Here is an 18,839-nt window from a genome sequence, read left to right as displayed (position 1 = left end):
TGTAGGTAGGAGGGGGGTGTTCTATGGTTTTTATGGGTGAGAAGCGTGGATGTTGATGTCAAAATTCACTCACAACTTGCAAAAAAAGTATTGTTCTAAGAAACAGAACGTACCACGTGGAAATTTTTGGGAGGGAGGATACTGACAATATAAGATATTCGAGAATGTCCAACATTTGAAACAGAATTCATTTTTATTAACAAACTAGCTTACCCGGCGAACTTCGTCCCACCCACAATTGATATATTGATATAAATCATTTCGAACACTCAAGTTCCCACAGAAATTATTTTTATGTACGTAATTTATACTCGCGGTATATAATTTCTTTTTTGACATATAAAGCTGATGAAGACTAAGACGCATCAGTCCTGATACTGACTGTTTAAATCCGTTCCTCCGCTCTTGAGTTAAATAGTGAGGAACGGACACCAGATCATTTTTATTTATATAGATCAAGTTCATAAATACATAGTTACGTTCACTTGATTTATTTGAAACTCATTGTTGGAAAAAAAAACAATATTTATTTGAAGTTTATTGTTAAAACATAAACATAATCGAAACATAACCGTAAATAAAAATGGTGCATGCATGGTGCATGGTGAAAATAAAAACATTTTTCATTTGAAATTGATTTCGAATTATTTTTAAGCAATTGTTTATTTTTATTTCTCATCTTGGATTTCGGTTCTGAGGATTCCGACGCTTTGCCTTGGAGCGCTAATGCTTCGTTGTACTGTTGTGGGGTTCGAAGAGACAGACGATGGTTCCACATGAAGCTAGAAGCCCAACCTCTTCCTGCTAGTTTTGTAACTTTGTTGAATTCGCGCTGGAGGTTGTTGGCTTCCGAAAAATCGAACGCCATGCGTCGTTAATCTTTGAGAGTCACACCATAGAAAACTTGGTCCAGTGGCCTGCAGTGGTCCGCCAGATCCTCAGACTGCTTACTCGTAAATACCTATCTGAACCGCCCTAGTTGCTCGCTGACACATCCCAGCAGAAGTATAAATGTCAATAAAAGAAGATTCGAATCTTAAATCACTCTCTGATATGAGCCTCTTCCTCAGAGCTGATTCAGAAATATCGAAGTCTGCCGCAATCCGACGCTTCAAGAATCTCTCCCAAAGCCTCTGTTGGGCCATTTGAGCATTTATGGAGTGCATTTCTTCAAATCAGTTTCCTTCTTGTGGGTCCCGTTGAAAATGTGGTTGAAAACATTTTAGAATTTTTCTTTAGAGCAAAACTCTGGTGCGAGCTTTCGCACCACAGCCACTGCACACTTTTGCCCCGCATGCAATTTTTGAACTAACAGAATTTTTAAAAAAAGCTCTTGAACTTTTTCACAAATACGAGTACGCACTATCATCTACTATAGAATGAAGGTTTCCTTGACAGTGTAGTTTCGAACTCTCCAGTTATTTTAGGTAAGAAAATCGTCATCTCCAAAACTGAAAAAATTAGATCAAAACATCGCAAAACACTTTTTACCTCATAGCTTTTTGCCACTTTCGTGAAATGTATCTTTTTTTATATGTGTGAGCTGCTGGTGTAATAATGTATCAAACGACTACACTGTTGTCGAAATTTTATGCTCGTTTGCTTCAATATGGCCAATGCGCACCTTTGCCCCGCACTACTCATATTGAATGTAATACTTTTCCGTTTACTGTTTTTGAAAGCATAGGCAACCGTGGCAGTGTTCCGAGCTCTGCAATACAATTTTCTTACCCAATGTTAAAGTTGCTAAAACTTACATTATAGACTTATTAAACGTAAAAATAATAATTGTTTTGATATCAACACAATTTTATTCTATTGAGTTTCATCTATGACTCAGGAATAACATTTTATTGATAGTTTTTATAGCTGTATTAAAAGATGTTGTCTGACATCAGTGTCGAAAAAATAAAGATGCTTTCACCCTAATGGTGCTCATACACTGTTTGACCGAAGCCAAATATTTGACTCTTTTTGACAGATAAAATTTGGTCGACGTGTACTGATCAAATGCACCCGTGGCCGAGTGGTTAGCGTCTCACATTATCATGCCGGGTGTTCGGGTTCGATTCCCGTTCTGGCCGGGGGATTTTTCGTCAAAGAAATTTCCTTCGACTTGCACTGTGGTCATGCGTATTCAAGAGCTTGCCCCTCGGAATACATTCAAGGCGTGTTATTTGGCTTAAGAAATCTCGACCAAGTATTAATAAATGACGCTAGTTAATGCATACGTTGAGACGGCAAAAGTTCCACAAGGGAACGCTAACGCCATTCAAGAAGAAGAAGTACTGATCAAATATATGCTACACAAAACACAACAAGCAAATATTCAATTTTTGGATGCCTCGAATACTTTTTTAGTCTGTTCTTCGAACCTGTCGGTACATGGTTAGGTTACCTTGAATATTTCAGTCGATTTTATCCATGTTCGGTGTTTGACATTGTTTAACACTGTTGAATATTTAAGAGTGGCAAACAAAATAGTGTTTGTACAAATATCAAATCAAACTTTATCTGTCAAAGTATATCAAATATTTGACCTCCGGGCAAACAGTGTACGGCCACCTTAAGTGGTGCGGACTCAATCCACTTCAGTTTCAAGCAAATTCATGCATATTTTCAAGCGATTTCTTGCAACAAATTTTCAGACCACCAGAGATGCCAGATTTAAAGATATGTTTGTAAATTCACAGACGTATCTGTAAAATACTTTTCATTTTTGTTGCAGACTTTTTGAATATACAGTAATTTACATTCAATGCGACGTTCATCACATCAAAGATATTTGACTCACCGTATTACATTTTTCCATAGTTTTAATACATAAAAAGTTTTTATATTTAGTTTATATCAAAGCACATTACGTTAGACCAATTTTTTGAGTTATTCATTAACACTTTGCCGTCCGGCGTAACCGCAGTGGTTACGTGTGCAAACTAGCGCCTAACTGCCGGTGTCACCACAGTGGTTACGTGCGCAAAATAGGTCGCACCGCAGTGATGTCTGAGCATAGTATCACTCAGTGGCCGACGACAGTACTTCAGTATCTTTTGCATTCTGTTGGTGTTTTGGTTTGTAACAATATCTTGTACACATCAACGTTTCATGATTTCATAAATACTTTTGCCCTGACATCATTGCTGACGAAAGAGACGATATAATTCTTCACGATGAATGAAAAATTGCATTCATTTTCTATACATACTATACATTTACTATACTATACTTCGAAATTTCATGCTAAAAAATCATAACTTTTGAACAACTGAATCGATTCAGATAATCGACATATCAAATTGAAGCCAATGATAGATCTTCTTTGAAAAAATATACATACTTGCGAAAAATATGGATTTTCGTTTTAGTAATTATTGATTGTGTTAGTTTTGCCATAGTTTTATCGATTGAAGAAAGAGGGCGCTATATTTTTAAATATTTTTTTTGAAAGCTGAGGTTTTTTTACGTAATGTATTTCGAAACAAATGAAGTGTCTTTTTAGATTTTGAGTTATGAATTTTCAAATTTAAGTTTTTTTCAGCATTCGTTCAATATTTCTATGCAGCTAGACTAAATATATGCGGCTGGAATCACAAGTGCAATAACTTTTTAAATTAGACTAGCCCATTGGCTTCAATTTAATATGTCGATTACCTAAATCGGTACATTAGTTCAAAAGTTATGAATTTTTGAAAAAGTAATTTTTGGAAGAAAAGGCAAAAAAATTATTTATCGTACCATCGGTTCAATTTGAAAAATCATAACTCATAAATGACAAAAATCACATTTCTGATTTTTGGATATGTTATGTAAAAGACCTCAGCTTTCAAAAAAAATATGTAAAAAAATATAGCGCCCTCTAGTCTGAACATCAAAAATCAAATACAATCAATAATTACAAAAACAAAATCAATTTTTTTTTGCAAGTGTTTTTCTAAATAATACCATCTAATTTGATATTTCGATCATCCAAATCGGTTCTGCAGTTCGAAAGTTATGAATTTTCGAAAAAGTCATTTTTGGAAAAAAAAAAGCGAAAAAATGAATTTTTCGGACCACGCTAAAATATGAATTAGCACCATAATGAAAAAATGGAAAATACGGGTCAAATATTTTGCGATAAAGGACAAATCTACCTTTTTTCAAGAAAATCTGGAAATATATATACAGCCATTCCATGTGAATGCGATATAGTGGTTCTCTTTTTTCAAAAAATAAAAAAAGCATCTCTGAATTCGAGATATGTCATGTAAAACGTTCAGCTTTCAAGAAAAATAAAAAAATATATAGCGCCAATGAAAACAATAAAAAACAACTACAATCGATACGAAATGAAATTAAACGAAATTACGGAAATGATTTTTTTTTTTGCTGGCTCAATATTTTTCAATAAAAGGCTAGCTCATTAGATTTGTCGATAATCTAAACCTATTCAGTGGTTCTAAAGTTATGAATTTTTGAAAATGTCAGTTTTGGGAAAAAGTGGGAATTTCGGACCACACTAAAATGGAAATGGTCACCCCAAGGAAAAAATAAAAAATATGGGTCTAATGTTTTGCGATAAAGAACAAAACCACCACTTTTCATCGCAATCTGAGAACCACTTTATCGGTTTGGCATGAAACGGCTGTATATATACAAAATATACATACACAAAATATATAATAATATACAAAAGACAATCTTACGTGCATCGCGATGTATAAAGCATTAATGAATCTGTGAAAATTAACGTTGAAAGACATTTCTACAGATCCGCACACTTTTACAGACATTTCCATATTTTAACAGACTTTCACATATTTATACAGACCTTTTTTAAAAAAAATGGGTGGGTTATATCTATGATACAACCGCAAGGTTGACGTGGGACTACCTTAGGTTAGCAATCATTCGTTTAAATTCTTGATTGAATGAAACAGTTTCCAAATTCAATTGAATTCAATGCTTTGTGAGTAAAAAGATTGTATATTGCCATGTAAGATCAATCATGCATTGTGATAGATTATGTTCTTCGTTACAAGTAAATTTAATGTCATACCTTTTACGTTTGGTATGATGCCTAGGACAAAATATATGTACGGAAGAACTATCAAACGATTATTTTATTTTACATTTCCCTCTGAATTTTAATCTCTCAAGTGTACGTACTTCTCAAATCGCGAATTTGCTTGAAACTGGAAAGTTCATTCGCTTCTAGTGTCTGCACGATTTTCCCAGGTTCCTAAGTTTAGAAGGTCGTGTTAGGACAGACATATTCCAGTCTGCAGAAGGCAAGCGAGGATAAAAGTACTCGCAGTTTGCATTTATTTGCAGAGCCGATTTCCCCAGAGACATTGGTTTTGAAGTCTGTGTTAGGGAAACACATTTCAATCGGAACAGAAATACCCCCGACTTGTATGAATTCGCAATGACGATTTCCCCACGCTCCATGGATTTGAAGTCTGTGTTAGGGAAACACATTTCAGTCGGAACAAAAATACCTCCGACTTGCATGAATTTGAAATGCCGATTTCCTCCAGAACACATTTCGGTGGGAACAAAAGCTCCCCCTACTTTCATGTGTTTGCAATGCCGATTTCTCCATCGCTGCGTAGGGGTTTGAAGTCTGTGTTAGGGAACATTTTTCGTTGAGAACAAAAGTCCCCCTACTTTCATGTATTTGCAATGCCGATTCCCCCAAGGCTGCTTGGTTTTGATGGCTGTGTTAGGGAAATCGTAAATCGAGCCAATCAAAACGAGGCAGTTAGGGCGTTTAGATAACGCCTAATATTTTACAGTTATTCAATGGTTTATCTAATGAAAAATAACATTTTGTTAGTTGCGATAGATGCGTAGAAATATTCCCTATCAACTGATGCTAACATCTTTCCGATCCAGTGAGATATGTTCGAGTTATAGGCATTCGAAATCTTGCATTTTTTCCTGCATGTTCTGTGTTCAGGTTTTCATTTTACCCTCCATATATTCCGGTTAGACGTAGTCCCACGTCAAAATCATCTGGCAACTCTTCGTTCCACTTTTTATCGAATATTTTCAAATCGCAGGAGTAAACATTTACGTGACTGTGACTTTGTTTGTTTTTATTTCGTTCGGAAAAACATTATATTAGGGAAAGTGGACATTGAAAATGCGTAGCTCAGTGAAAGGCTGCCCGAATACGAGTGAAAATGTTTGCGTAAGCTTTTATTGTATACCCTTGGAAACGTTTTTACAGACGCGCTGGGTCGATTTTTGCGGAGACAACAAACTAGTTCCGAATAAGGATTCCCGTATCTGTGGAGTAAGTACGATGTTTGAATTATTGAAAACCAAGTGTAGCAAACCTTTCATAGGATCGTTTTGATAGAAATACATCGTTTCGTTTCAACTGGAGAGGAAACCTCGTGAGAAACTGTAATGCCTTCCCAACAATTAAACAGACATTTGACTCGGAGGATTACGTCCATCATCAACAAAAAGTGCAGATTGCTTTACCGTTATATTCATCATCAGCCCTAGCGGATCATAATTACGCAAATTCCATTCGGTCAGCTTCACTAGCAAGGCTGTTTTCACCGACGTTAGAAAAAAACATTTCACTTTTGCTATGTATTTATGTATCGAAATTCGCCAATGTCGAATTTTGCTCCCACATTGAAATCTTGGAGTGAACTAATCGTTATTCGTAGGTTGTTGATATCCTGTCAGGTTTTGATATCTAGCAATATGAGATGTTCTTTCAGAGATGCAATGATCAACTAAACAATTGACGGAAAATGTAGTTCATTCATTTTATAAGTTTAATTATTTTTGCCTTCGATAACAATATCTTTTTTATAGTGTTGATTTTCATAAGAAAAATAACACTCCTGATCGTTGGATCTGTTTTGACATTTCAATTGGATCTTTTTTGACAGCCGTTTTGATTCAGTCCGCACTACCTAGCTTTCACCAATACAAACAAAACCATTGTTGAAGATTGAAAAATGAAAATTTAACTTTCAGAGCACTTGCTCGAGTTTTCCGACGTTTTTCACTATACAGTGCGACAGCAGATGAAAATTTAATATCTTGTGAGTAATCGATTAGAGTTTGGTTGATATTACTTGATGGGAATTGTGCGAAAACGATCATTTCTTCACACTGTTTCGCAAAATTATTGATTTTCGGGCGAGGGGTGAGGGAGGGAGATGAAAGAAATGAGCGCCATTGTGGTAGCCATTTGTGACTAGCTTCCACCTTCACCTTAAAGGCAAACAGTTTAGGATCATTAAGGCCATGTTCTCACTGCAGCGGGGCGTCAACGTGGCGTGAGCGGGGCGTGTTCACTTCTTGCCACGATATTTTAATTCACTCACATTGCACCGTGCCAGCGGCGTGTTTTATGAAAATTGTCAATGTGTGATTTTGAATGAAAGAATGAAAATTGGTTTATTTTTAAATATTCCAACATCGTTGGACGTATCCGGCTAAAAACTCGGAGGGTGAAAAACGTAAAAAAATAATAAAAAAACAACAAATTAAATTATGTCACTACTACAAACAAACATATGCAAGAGAGAAGCGGAGAAGTACAAATATCGCCGACGTGTTTTCGTTTAAACAGGTTTAAACGCCAGCCACACGCCAAAACCACGCTCACGACACGTCAGCCTGGTGTGAACACATCGGTAAGAACACACACGATTAATCGTAAGCGTCACACGCCCCGCCCTTGCCACGCTGACGCCCTGCCGCAGTGAGAACAAGGCGATTTTTTAATAAAATATGACTTTCTATTAAACCATTGAATATTTGCATTAAGTAACATACAACACTGTTTTTCCCCGGACTTTCACGAAGACATTTTTCCATTTCCAAGCAGTTTATAATTTCCGAAAACATTTTTCGTCGGGCTTACAAACACTAGAAAGAATATTACGATGCACCACCTTAGTGAATGGTTATTGGGTTCAGGTGACGAGCAACACTTATCACTTGCTAGAAGTCATCCCGTTGAGGTGGTGATCGGTGCACTTCGGTCAGTTGCATATTTTTTCCCAATCGTTCCGTTTGGTTACATCTTGTCATCAAATCTAGTGAGTGAATTATTTTTCATCATTTGCTACTAGTTTCCATCCAAAAGCGCTTTTACTAATTGCAACAGTAAGCAAGCAATTACTAATGCCTTGTGTGATTTTATGCTCTACATTTTTGTCCTTTCCAGTAGACGAGTAGAGAAAATGGCCAGCTTACGACTCATTGGAACATCGCTGAACCGAAATCTGACCTTTGCCCGGTCGATTAATTTCAGACGTAAGTATTTCTGATCTATAAGATTTTCTTGTGTAAGGGGAATCGCGAGTCAGTTATCGTTTGATTAAACCAATTAGAAAAACCTTTCGGCGGTGCCTCGCTTTTACTTAAGTCCAAATAATTCAAGTTGGACTTTGGTCATGAGCAGGGATGACGGAGCGGCTCAGCGTGCTTTCGAATGAGAGAAAGAAAGACGTGATGTGTTGTCGTGCTGAAACGAGTTGGTTGTGCGAGAGTGAGAGGAATAGAATTGAGTAATATACTACGGTACCTGTTTACACTGAGAGAAACGGCCAATGTACATATTTCGGCTGTGGATGTTTAAAAAAGGAGCTGTTATAAAATCTATTCATGTGCACAGATGAGAATCTGATAACGGCGAACTTGGTAGTGACTGATTGCATAAGTGAATCGCTACAAATTATGATTGTGGAATGTTTGATAATACACTTGTGTAAAAAAAAATGTTGTAAATTGACTTACGATTATCCAAGTGGCTACTTTTTCATTCACAGGATCTTCCCCTCTGCTCCAGAGTCGATTCCTAGCGAGCGCGCCAGCGGCGAAACACATCAAAACCAAAGTCGTTGACAATGTCTTAGTGATGACTCTTGATTCGCCTAACTCAAAGGTGAACTCGCTTGGCGCCGAAGTGCAGGCCGAGTTCGATGCCATCTTCCGGGACATGGAAACAAATCCATCGGTCGCCTCGGCGGTGATTATATCCGCCAAACCAGGTTGTTTCATTGCCGGAGCGGATATTAGCATGCTAGAGAGATGCAAGTCGGCTGAGGAAGCAACCAAAATTTCCCACGGAGGACAACTTCAGTTCAACAGGATGGAAAAATCCAAGAAGCCAATCGTGGCCGCAATAAATGGGGTCTGTTTGGGTGGAGGTTTAGAGCTGGCACTGGCCTGTCACTATCGTGTTGCTGTGAAGGATAAACGTACAAATCTGGGACTACCCGAGGTCATGCTAGGTTTACTGCCAGGAGCCGGTGGAACCCAGCGGTTGCCAAAGCTAACATCGATTCCCACTGCGCTTGATTTGGCACTAACGGGAAAGAACGTTAAAGCTGACAAGGCCAAGAAATTGGGCATTGTCGATATGTTGGTGAATCCTTTGGGACCCGGACTAAAAACAGCCGAAGAGAACACGATTGAATACCTTGAAAAAGTTGCTGTGCAAGTTGCAAAAGATCTTGCTTCCGATAAACTGAAGGTCAACCGAAAGAAGACCGGTTTAGTGAATACAATAATGGAATTGGCGTTTTCCTTTGATTGGGTTAAGGACAAAGTGTTCGCTAAAGCTCGTGAGCAGGTCATGAAGTTGTCAGGTGGTTTGTATCCTGCCCCGTTGAAGGTAAAAATATAATGGTTGTACGAAATTATAAGATGTAGATTATACATTCCAATTCTAGATTCTTGATGTTATCCGCGTTGGAGTTGATAAAGGCTTCGAAGCTGGATCCGAAGCGGAAAGGAAGGGATTTGGCGAGTTATCTCAAACTACTCAATCCAAAGGATTGATTGGTCTGTTCCGTGGACAAACCGAATGCAAGAAGAATCGGTTTGGTAAGCCAGCCAATCCACCCAAAACGGTAAGTTATGCGCTTGTAAGCCTCCTGATTCACTAATGAATTGTTTGATTTTAGATTGGTGTTTTGGGAGCTGGACTGATGGGCGCTGGAATTGTACAAGTAAGCATCGATAAGGGATATCAAGTTGTGATGAAAGACACTACGGAAGCAGGTCTGGGTCGTGGTATTGGACAGATTCAAAATGGTCTACAGAACGCCATCAAGAGGAAGCGTATCAGTGGCATCGAGCGGGATCAGATTCTGTCCAATCTGAACTCTACTCTCAGCTATGATTCGTTCAAAAATACGGACATTGTGATTGAAGCAGTATTTGAAAATATTGATATCAAGCACAAGGTGATCAAGGAGCTGGAACAAGTTGTCCCACAGCATTGCATCATTGCGACCAATACGTCCGCTATTCCGATTGCGAAAATTGCTGCTGGAAGCTCGCGACCGGATAAGGTAATTGGAATGCATTATTTCTCACCGGTGGACAAAATGCAGTTGCTAGAGATCATCACTCATCCAGGAACCTCCAAGGAAACCGCAGCTGCCGCGGTGGAGGTCGGATTAAAACAGGGCAAGGTAGTGATCACTGTTGGAGATGGTCCAGGATTTTACACGACTCGCATTCTATCCACCATGTTATCCGAGGCAATCAGGTAAGATTTGAATGACCCAAATAATTGAATTATTTGAAAAATAAACTAAAAACTCATGACAGGCTGCTGCAAGAAGGTGTTGACCCTAAGGACCTGGACAAAATGACCAAAACATTTGGATTCCCAGTGGGTGCCGCCACGCTTGCCGATGAGGTTGGAATCGATGTTGGTGCACACATTGCCGTCGATCTAGCCAAAGCATTCGGAGATCGGTTCAGTGGAGGTAATCTGGGTGTTATGGACGATTTGGTGAAGGCCGGTTTCATGGGACGCAAGTCAGGCAAAGGGGTGTTTGTGTACGGACCTGGAAAGAGCAAGAACCGTGAAGTGAACCAAGACGCTCTAGCAATTCTGAAGCAAAAGTATGCTCTTCAGTCACGCGGTGCCAACAGTGTAGAGGACATGCAGCTTAGGATGGTTTCCCGCTTCGTTAATGAAGCTGTTCTCTGTCTGGAGGAGAAGATTTTGGATAACCCACTGGAAGGAGATGTGGGTGCTGTTTTCGGTCTTGGATTCCCCCCATTCACCGGAGGACCATTCCGCTGGGTCGACCAATATGGCGCAAGCAAGTTGGTAGATAAGATGCGATCGTATGCCGACCTGTACGGTGCACCATTTGTGCCTGCCCAAACGCTTGTCGATATGGCGAAGGATACATCCAAGAAATTTCACCCTAGCAAGTAGACTTTTTATTGTTTAGGTTCGTTGGTACGGTTAAGTTTAAAAGATCAAACATGTGAATCGAATTTAAGCAAACATTGTAATATCACACATTCAATTAGGTATCTTGTCAATTATTGTTATTCTGTCCCATTTTCGAGGATTATAACAAATACATTTTTTTTATGTTTTTTGTTACAACCGAATGCATTTTCGTCTAGTACGGAAAAATATATTTACATGAGAAGATCATTTCACTGAATATTCGTTCATAATAGATTTGGAGAAATTACTAGTTTTAATTAAGGACACGTTTCTCTCGGCCATCATTCAATAGTGCGATGCAAAAGTTTTTACCCATCTGTGTTTATGCTTCGAACTCCAATCAATTCTTAACATCTTAGGCCTGATCACGAACGTTACATCACGGTGAAAACTGAATGATGTGTATATAGGGCCCTATTCCTCGTTTATTCCCATTTAACGAGGACGAAGAACCGAGGCGGACCCAAGCCGCGATGATGTGGCAATCCGAGTCGCCCGCCGACCTGCCGTCTGAAGCGGCGACCTCTCACAAGCAAACCTGGACTCTTCTGATTGGCCCATCTGGTCTGTATGATGTTTGGAACTCATACTCAAAAATTTATAAATATTGGTGAAAGTCCGCGTCCCTCACGCAGTTAAAGCAATCCTAATATTTGTACTAAAGAGTTTCATTTTCATTTGAATTTTTATAATGTTTGTTTCTCGCCGGTTATAATTTCGTAGTACATTTTTTTGTGTTATTTTTTTTTTTATTTAAATCGTTTATTTTTACAGGCTCAGTTACATAGGTTTAAAGGAGCCGAACTCCTTACTGTATTGTTACTAGTATATAAACATTTTTCCTTAATTCTAATGTTAATAATATAGGAAACCGATTACTCGTGGTCGACTCGAGTTTAGAAGGGTGACATATTTTCTTCAGGAAAAGGAGGGGATATGAGGATATATTGACAATGATCACACTCACACTCTCAATCACACTCTCAATTACACTCATCACACTCAATTCTTAAACCTATCTTATATCTAATATGTATTTACATTTCATCTTATTCTTAAGAAGGGATCCGATCTCTCACAAAGGAAAAGGAAAAACTAAGGGTATAAGGACAATCACACACGAAGATCGATAGCTTTAAGGAATACATATATTTGGGACATGTAATCAAGGTCTAACCGAGCCAACACGTCTCTCACCGGCACCATGGGCTGCCTTCCTCGGGCCCGAAGGGTGTCTTCTAAATTCGATCTGGCGACAAGATACAGCTCGCACGACCAAACAACGTGCTCGATGTCGTGGTAACCTTGGCCACAACCACAAAGATTGTTGTCGGCAAGATTAATACGAAAGAGTAGCGCATCTAACGAACAGTGATTGGAGTCCAGACTTTTGAACCATGGTTTGAGGCTAACCTTAGGGATAATCGAGTGGAGCCACCGGCCCAATTCATCTTCGTTCCATTTGCGTTGCCAGTTAACTATGGTATTTTTGCGGACTAAAGAATAAAATTCATTGAAGGCGATTTGACGCTGATAAATATCGCCTTCAATTGCACCTACCTTTGCTAATGAGTCAGCCCTCTCATTACCCGGAATTGAGCAATGTGAAGGGACCCAGACAAAGGTAATGACATAACAGCGTCTGGATAAAGCACTCAAAATTTCTCGTATTCTCTCAAGGAAGTACGGCGAGTGCTTTTCCGGCCTCACTGAACGGATAGCTTCGACAGAGCTAAGACTATCCGTTACAATGTAATAGTGTTCAACAGGTCGTGAGGCGACGCTGTCCAGCGCCCAATGTATTGCTGCCAATTCAGCAATATACACAGAGCAAGGATTCTGAAGACTGTGGGAGGTGCTAAAAATTTCGTTGAACACTCCAAATCCTGTGGACTCATTCATAGAGGACCCATCAGTAAAGTACATATTATCACAATTGACACGCCCATACTTTGCATTGAAGATCGTAGGAACGATCCCCGATCGATGATAATCTGGAATTCCATGGATTTTCTCCTTCATGAACAGATCAAAATGTACAGAGGAATTGATGTAGTCAGGAAAACAAACACGGTTGGGAGTATACGAAGAAGGATCAACCTGCATGGAGATGAATTCATGATATGAGCTCATGAATCCAGAATGAAAATTTAGCTCGATCATCTGCTCAAAATTTCCGATCACCAATGGGTTCATAACCTTACACCGGATGAGGAACCGAAGAGATAATAAATTGAAGCGATCTTTTAGTGGGAGTAGGCCTGCCAAAACCTCGAGACTCATGGTATGCGTTGAGGGCATACATCCCAACGCGATACGGAGACAAAGATACTGAATTCGCTCGAGTTTAATGAGGTGTGTTTTGGCAGCTGATTGAAAACAGAAACTGCCATACTCCATCACTGAGAGAATAGTTGTTCGATACAACATTATAAGATCTTCGGGATGGGCTCCCCACCAGGTGCCGGTAATTGTACGGAGAAAGTTTATTCTTTGTTGACATTTTTTACTCAGATACCTAATATGGGCCCCCCAAGTACATTTAGAGTCGAACCAGACCCCAAGATACTTGAATGACATAGCATGAGTGATCGGTTTACCCAAAAGTTGAAGCTTTAGCTTTGGTTGTGCTTCCTAGAAAAAACCACCATCTCTGTTTTCTCCGTGGAGAATTCGATCCCTAGCCCAATGGCCCAGGTTGCAAAATTGTTCAAAGTATCTTGTAAGGATTCTTGCAGGTCGGATTCCTTTGATCCTACGACAGACACCACTCCATCATCTGCAAGTTGTCTTAGGCTGCAATTTTGTGTAAGGCAATTGTCAATGTCGCTTACGTAGAAGTTGTACAAAAGGGGGCTTTAACATGAGCCCTGGGGGAGTCCCATGTAAGAGACCCGAATGCCGAATCTCCGTGAGAAAAGTTCAAATGTTTCTCACAAAGCAAGTTATATAACATATTATTCAATAGAGGCGGCAGACCCCGAGATTGTAATTTGTCTGACAAAACCTCTATTGAAACAGAATCAAAGGCCCCCTTTATGTCCAAGAATACTGAAGCCATCTGTTTTTTTTCGGCGTAAGCCATTTGAATTTCTGAAGAAAGCAACGCAAGACAATCATTCGTCCCCTTGCCCCTGCGGAACCCATATTGTGTATCTGAGAGTAGGCCATTCGTTTCAACCCATCGATCAAGGCGAAACAAGATAATTTTCTCCAACAATTTCCGTATACAAGACAGCATTGCTATTGGGCGGTACGAATTGAAGTCGGACGCGGGTTTTCCGGGTTTTTGAATAGCTATAACTCGTACTTGTCTCCAATCATCTGGAACAATATTATGCTCCAGAAACCGATTGAATAAGTTCAACAAGCGATGTTTCGCCACATCAGGGAGATTTTTCAGCAAGTTGAACTTAATTCTATCCGATCCCGGAGCAGAATTGTTACATGAAAGGAGAGCAAGAGAGAATTCTACCATCGAAAACTCGGAATCAAGATCGCACCTATCTTGTGGTATATCTCGAATAATTCTTTGCACTGGAGCGGAATCGGGACAAACCTTTCGTGCAAAATTAAAAATCCATCGAATATTCCTCGCTTTCATTGGATGAAGAGCGATTTCTCATGTTTCGAGCCACTTTCCATAATTTTTTCATTGACGTTTCTCGTGATAAACCTCCCACGAAATTTCGCCAATAAGCACGTTTTTTCCCTTTGATCAAGTTTTTAAATTGATTTTCAAGGTCCAAATACGTTTGAAAATTCTCAATGGTTCCACGTTTCCGAAAAGCTTTAAATGCATTCGATTTATCTCCATAAAGCTTGGAACACTGGCCATCCCAACATGGATTGGGAGGCCTTCGACGAATAGTGGAACTTGGGATGGGTTTCGTTTGAGCGCGAACCGCGCTGTCATAGATCAAACGAGAAATGAAGTTATACTCCTCCAATGGAGGAAGAAGAACTTCAATTCTATCTTTCGAAACTCATGTTTCTCCAAACTTAAATGCAGTTTCTTGCATTTCAATATACTGTTTTTCGAACTAATCGACCGAATGTTTTTCAATGTTTTTACCAAAATAAAAACAGACCGAAAAGTAGAACATTTTTTCGATGGTTATCCGCATGGACATATACTGGGGAGAGTATGGACAGGTTTGTGATGTTTACGTATGTATATCTTCGAAATGTCATGAAAGTCGAGGAACAGGGTTGAGAACTTATTAAAACTAACGATGATATTAGTAAAATTTAACAATTTATAATTTCCTGATAATGTCAAGAACGGGCGGCTACAAGCCAAGAAATCCGAATTAGCGTTGCCGGCGCCAAGCGAATATTTTTTTACGAATCTTGCGGACGTCAAAGTGTTAAACAATATCTACTCAACCTTGCAACATAACATTATGCAGAACTAACCCATTTAAGCCGAGTGTGAAATGACAACACACAGAAATAACCACTACTCTTTGTTATCCGCTTTGACTCCATTTGCGCCAATCGAACGCGCACTCATATTCTTGTGTTGGCTCCTCCTCCCTTTAGCATAAAGAACAACTGTGTAGAGTTTAGGATCAAGTGAATATAAAAAGCTAAGACATAAAAAGTAGATGTAAAATGTAAGATCTATAAAAAGGTGAGAAGCTGGATTGTGGGAACTACCGTGCAATCACGATCCTAAACGGTACCTACAAAATTTTGTCTCAGATTCTCTTTCGTTGTCTATCGCCAATAGTAAACAAATTTGTGGGAAGTCATCAGGCCGGTTTAATTCCCGGTTTCTCGACGATGGACCAGATTGTTACACTGCGGCAGATCCTCCAAAAGTGTCGCGAGTATCAGGTCCACTTCAAGGCCGCATATGATACATCGATTGACGAGAGCTATGAAGAATCATGGACGAACACGGCTTTCCTCAAAAGTTACATGGCTGATTCAGGCTACGATGAACGGTGTTCGGTGCAGTGTGCGAATCTCAGGCGATCTGTCGGAATCGTTTGAGACTCACAGGGGACTTCGACAAAAGCGATGGACTCTCCTGTCTGATCTTCAACATGGCGCTGGAATGTGTTATGCGGAGAGCGGGCTTCAACATGCAGGGTACGATCTTCGGTAAGTCTAGTCGGTTTATCTGCTTCGCCGACGACGTGGACATAATCGGAAGAACACATGCGATGGTAGCCGACTTGTATACCCGACTGAAACACGAAGCAGGGCTGATTGGGCTTGGGATCAATGGGTCTAAGAGTAAATGCATGCTAGCAGGAGGGACTGATTGTAACAGAATTCTTCAATTCTTCAACAGCTGTGAAATTCGAAGACGCATGGTCAACGATAGTCGCACCTACTATGAACCCCGTGCAAAATGTAAATGCATACCCAGCTGTCAGAGAGTCGCTACGGCTGGACGAGTCCGATGTGCAGGGCATGTCACAAGATTGCCGGACAGGTGCTCTGCAGAGATGGTGCTCGCATTTAATCAGGTGGGAAAAGAAGAACGGGAGTCAAGTGAGCGAGTGGTTTGATCTGGTGGAAAATCTGTTCCTGCTAAATTTCGTTCGGTCAAATAGAGGAAACTGATGACTGCATCTACTGAAGGACTGAACGACTGTTTATCACAATATGTTCATGACTTTGTTATGCTAATAATGGAAAATCGTTTTGTTTGAACCATGGTGTTATCGTTTTATTTTATCATCCTTTGGCTGTATGTCGTTCACATTTTTAAATAATTTAACGCGAGAGCTGGGATTTACAGTTATATTAGTGTTGAAGTAAGTACATCCCTTGCAACTTTCATTCCATTAGATAGGGATTGACAGAGTTAACTCATTTTCTTATATATGCGCTGCTGAGCCACTTGAGTTATTACGTAGCCTTGCTCTGTTATCCATGGTTATTTACCGCAGGTTGTGGATGACGGCTTTCGTGAAATCATCGGTTGTCGATTGGCCGCCCAAGTCCTTCGTGCGAACTTTGCCTGATTTGAGCACATCCTGCACTGCATGGAAAATCATCTGGCTGTAGTGCATCAGGTTGACGTGGCGCAACATTTTCGAAGAACATAGCAGGATAGCGGTTGGGTTGGCGATATTCCTACCGACGCCCTCGGCAAACGTGTGGCGTGCGCCCTACAAAACAGAGAAAATTCAAATGATAATGAAATTAGTTTATTCGAATTTGAAATAAATAGTGCAGGTAAATACACTATAACTAACTTATTTTAGATGAAATCTTTAATTCATTCTATGAAAAACTCGGGTCGGAAGAATTGAAGACTTAGGCTAGCTACTTACCGGTTCAAATACGGCATGCTCCGCAGAGTAGGAAGCACCGGCCACGACACCGGCTCCGCCAACAAGTCCCGAAGCAATATTGTCGATAATATTTCCGTACAAATTCGGAGCGACCATAACGTCGAACTGGTTCGGGTTGCTCACCAACTGCATGGTTGTGTTATCAACAATCATTTTCTCGAGCTGGATGCGTGGGTAAAGTTTACCAATCTGTTTGAAATAATAATATCAAGTATGATACAGCTAACAGATATCTAATATTGCGCACAATTACCTCTTCACACTTTCTCAAAAACAAGCCATCGCCCAACTTCATGATGTTGGCCTTGTGGACACATGTGACCTTCTTGCGGTTGTGCTTAGTAGCATAATCGAAGGCAAACTTGGCGATACGAGCAGACTTCTGGCCTGTAATGACCTTTAGACACTCGATCACCCCGGGTATGGTCTCATGTTCCAGGGCGGAGTATTCACCCTCTGTTTGTTCACGAATAACAACGCTATCGATTCCCTTATGGCGAGTGTTGACTCCCTCCAAGCTAACAACGTGTACAACGTTCGCATACAAATCCAATTCGTTGCGCAGTTTCATATTCAATGTCTCCAGTTCTCCGGTGCGGCTGTAATCGGGAGTTGCAAGAATACCCTTGAGACAGACCTTGTTCTTACGAATAGATCGCACCACATCTTCCAGCGGGGAGCTCAGAATTGGGTTAATCTCCGAAAGAAAAAAAGTCTCGAAATCAACTGGAACATCAGCGGCTTTAAAGACTTCCTGAACGGAGTACATCAATTCTGGACCAACGCCATCACCCGGAATTAGCGTACAGGTGATACGACCTTCCTTACTCGAGCTCTGTTGGTATATAAACATTTGCTTAGAATGAGAAACTTTATTAGTATTATCGTTATACGTACTGCTGTCGGTGCCTGAACAGCTCCGGTCGAATGAATCCCACGACAGGAGACCTGAAATCGAACTATTTGTATTCTAACATTTTTTTACTTTTAACCTACAGCTCGTCCGTCAAGGACCGAGCAAAATAGGGGTGAGTTGGTTACATAAACATTTTCTTCTCTAAGCAAACCGTACCTGAGCCAGGCTCCTAACAACGTTCCGAGCAATGAAAGACATTACAAATTCTTGCAGAAGGATATTGTCCTAGAGCACGGCGCACTATTGAAAGATTACTCGACAAAACCCGCGTGAATCAAGCATCCACTTTTCCGCGAGCAATATTTTCACACCGACCACAAGACGAATACGAAAAACTGCACTGTAAAAATCGATGGTGTCATTTTCATGACAGCTGTTTTTG

General features: G+C 40.0%; 2 protein-coding genes across 5 annotated transcripts; one reads left to right on the top strand and one right to left on the bottom strand.

The window, feature by feature from the left end:
• The first annotated feature begins 7,936 nt into the window (after nucleotides 1-7,936).
• On the top strand, nucleotides 7,937-11,431 carry LOC129775579 (trifunctional enzyme subunit alpha, mitochondrial). 4 transcript variants are annotated; one of them, XM_055780464.1, is made up of 6 exons: nucleotides 7,937-8,057; nucleotides 8,189-8,274; nucleotides 8,790-9,637; nucleotides 9,696-9,875; nucleotides 9,930-10,519; nucleotides 10,582-11,431. In XM_055780464.1, the coding sequence occupies exons 2-6, from the start codon at nucleotides 8,202-8,204 to the stop codon at nucleotides 11,201-11,203; spliced, it is 2,313 nt and encodes a 770-aa protein (XP_055636439.1). In that variant the 5' UTR covers nucleotides 7,937-8,057; nucleotides 8,189-8,201; the 3' UTR covers nucleotides 11,204-11,431. The 4 variants fall into 4 exon arrangements, with proteins under 4 accessions (XP_055636439.1, XP_055636437.1, XP_055636436.1 ...); XM_055780462.1 differs by having other exon boundaries at nucleotides 7,942-8,124; XM_055780461.1 differs by having other exon boundaries at nucleotides 7,942-8,124; nucleotides 8,186-8,274.
• A 5,452-nt stretch (nucleotides 11,432-16,883) lies between these two features.
• LOC129779808 (isocitrate dehydrogenase [NAD] subunit beta, mitochondrial) lies at nucleotides 16,884-18,814 on the bottom strand. Its single transcript, XM_055787517.1, has 5 exons — nucleotides 18,614-18,814; nucleotides 18,439-18,489; nucleotides 17,795-18,376; nucleotides 17,521-17,730; nucleotides 16,884-17,355 (listed from the first exon to the last, which is right to left on the bottom strand). Exons 1-5 carry the CDS (start codon nucleotides 18,653-18,655, stop codon nucleotides 17,125-17,127), a joined length of 1,116 nt encoding a protein of 371 aa, XP_055643492.1. The 5' UTR covers nucleotides 18,656-18,814; the 3' UTR covers nucleotides 16,884-17,124.
• Between the last annotated feature and the right edge of the window lie 25 nt (nucleotides 18,815-18,839).

This window comes from Toxorhynchites rutilus, chromosome 3, assembly GCF_029784135.1.
Source record: "Toxorhynchites rutilus septentrionalis strain SRP chromosome 3, ASM2978413v1, whole genome shotgun sequence".
NCBI classification, from domain to species: Eukaryota; Metazoa; Arthropoda; class Insecta; order Diptera; family Culicidae; genus Toxorhynchites; species Toxorhynchites rutilus.
This window is presented reverse-complemented; position numbering and strand designations above follow the sequence as displayed.

Coding starts and splice junctions, on each gene's coding strand:
- LOC129775579 (XM_055780464.1), top strand. CDS start 8,202: ATGGCCAGCTTACGACTCATTGGAACATCGCTGAACCGAAATCTGACC. Junction 8,275..8,789: donor CCGGTCGATTAATTTCAGAC/GTAAGTATTTCT, acceptor TTTCATTCACAG/GATCTTCCCCTCTGCTCCAG. Junction 9,876..9,929: donor CAGCCAATCCACCCAAAACG/GTAAGTTATGCG, acceptor GTTTGATTTTAG/ATTGGTGTTTTGGGAGCTGG.
- LOC129779808 (XM_055787517.1), bottom strand. CDS start 18,655: ATGTCTTTCATTGCTCGGAACGTTGTTAGGAGCCTGGCTCAG. Junction 17,731..17,794: donor TTTTGAGAAAGTGTGAAGAG/GTAATTGTGCGC, acceptor TATTTCAAACAG/ATTGGTAAACTTTACCCACG. Junction 17,356..17,520: donor AGCATGCCGTATTTGAACCG/GTAAGTAGCTAG, acceptor TCTGTTTTGTAG/GGCGCACGCCACACGTTTGC.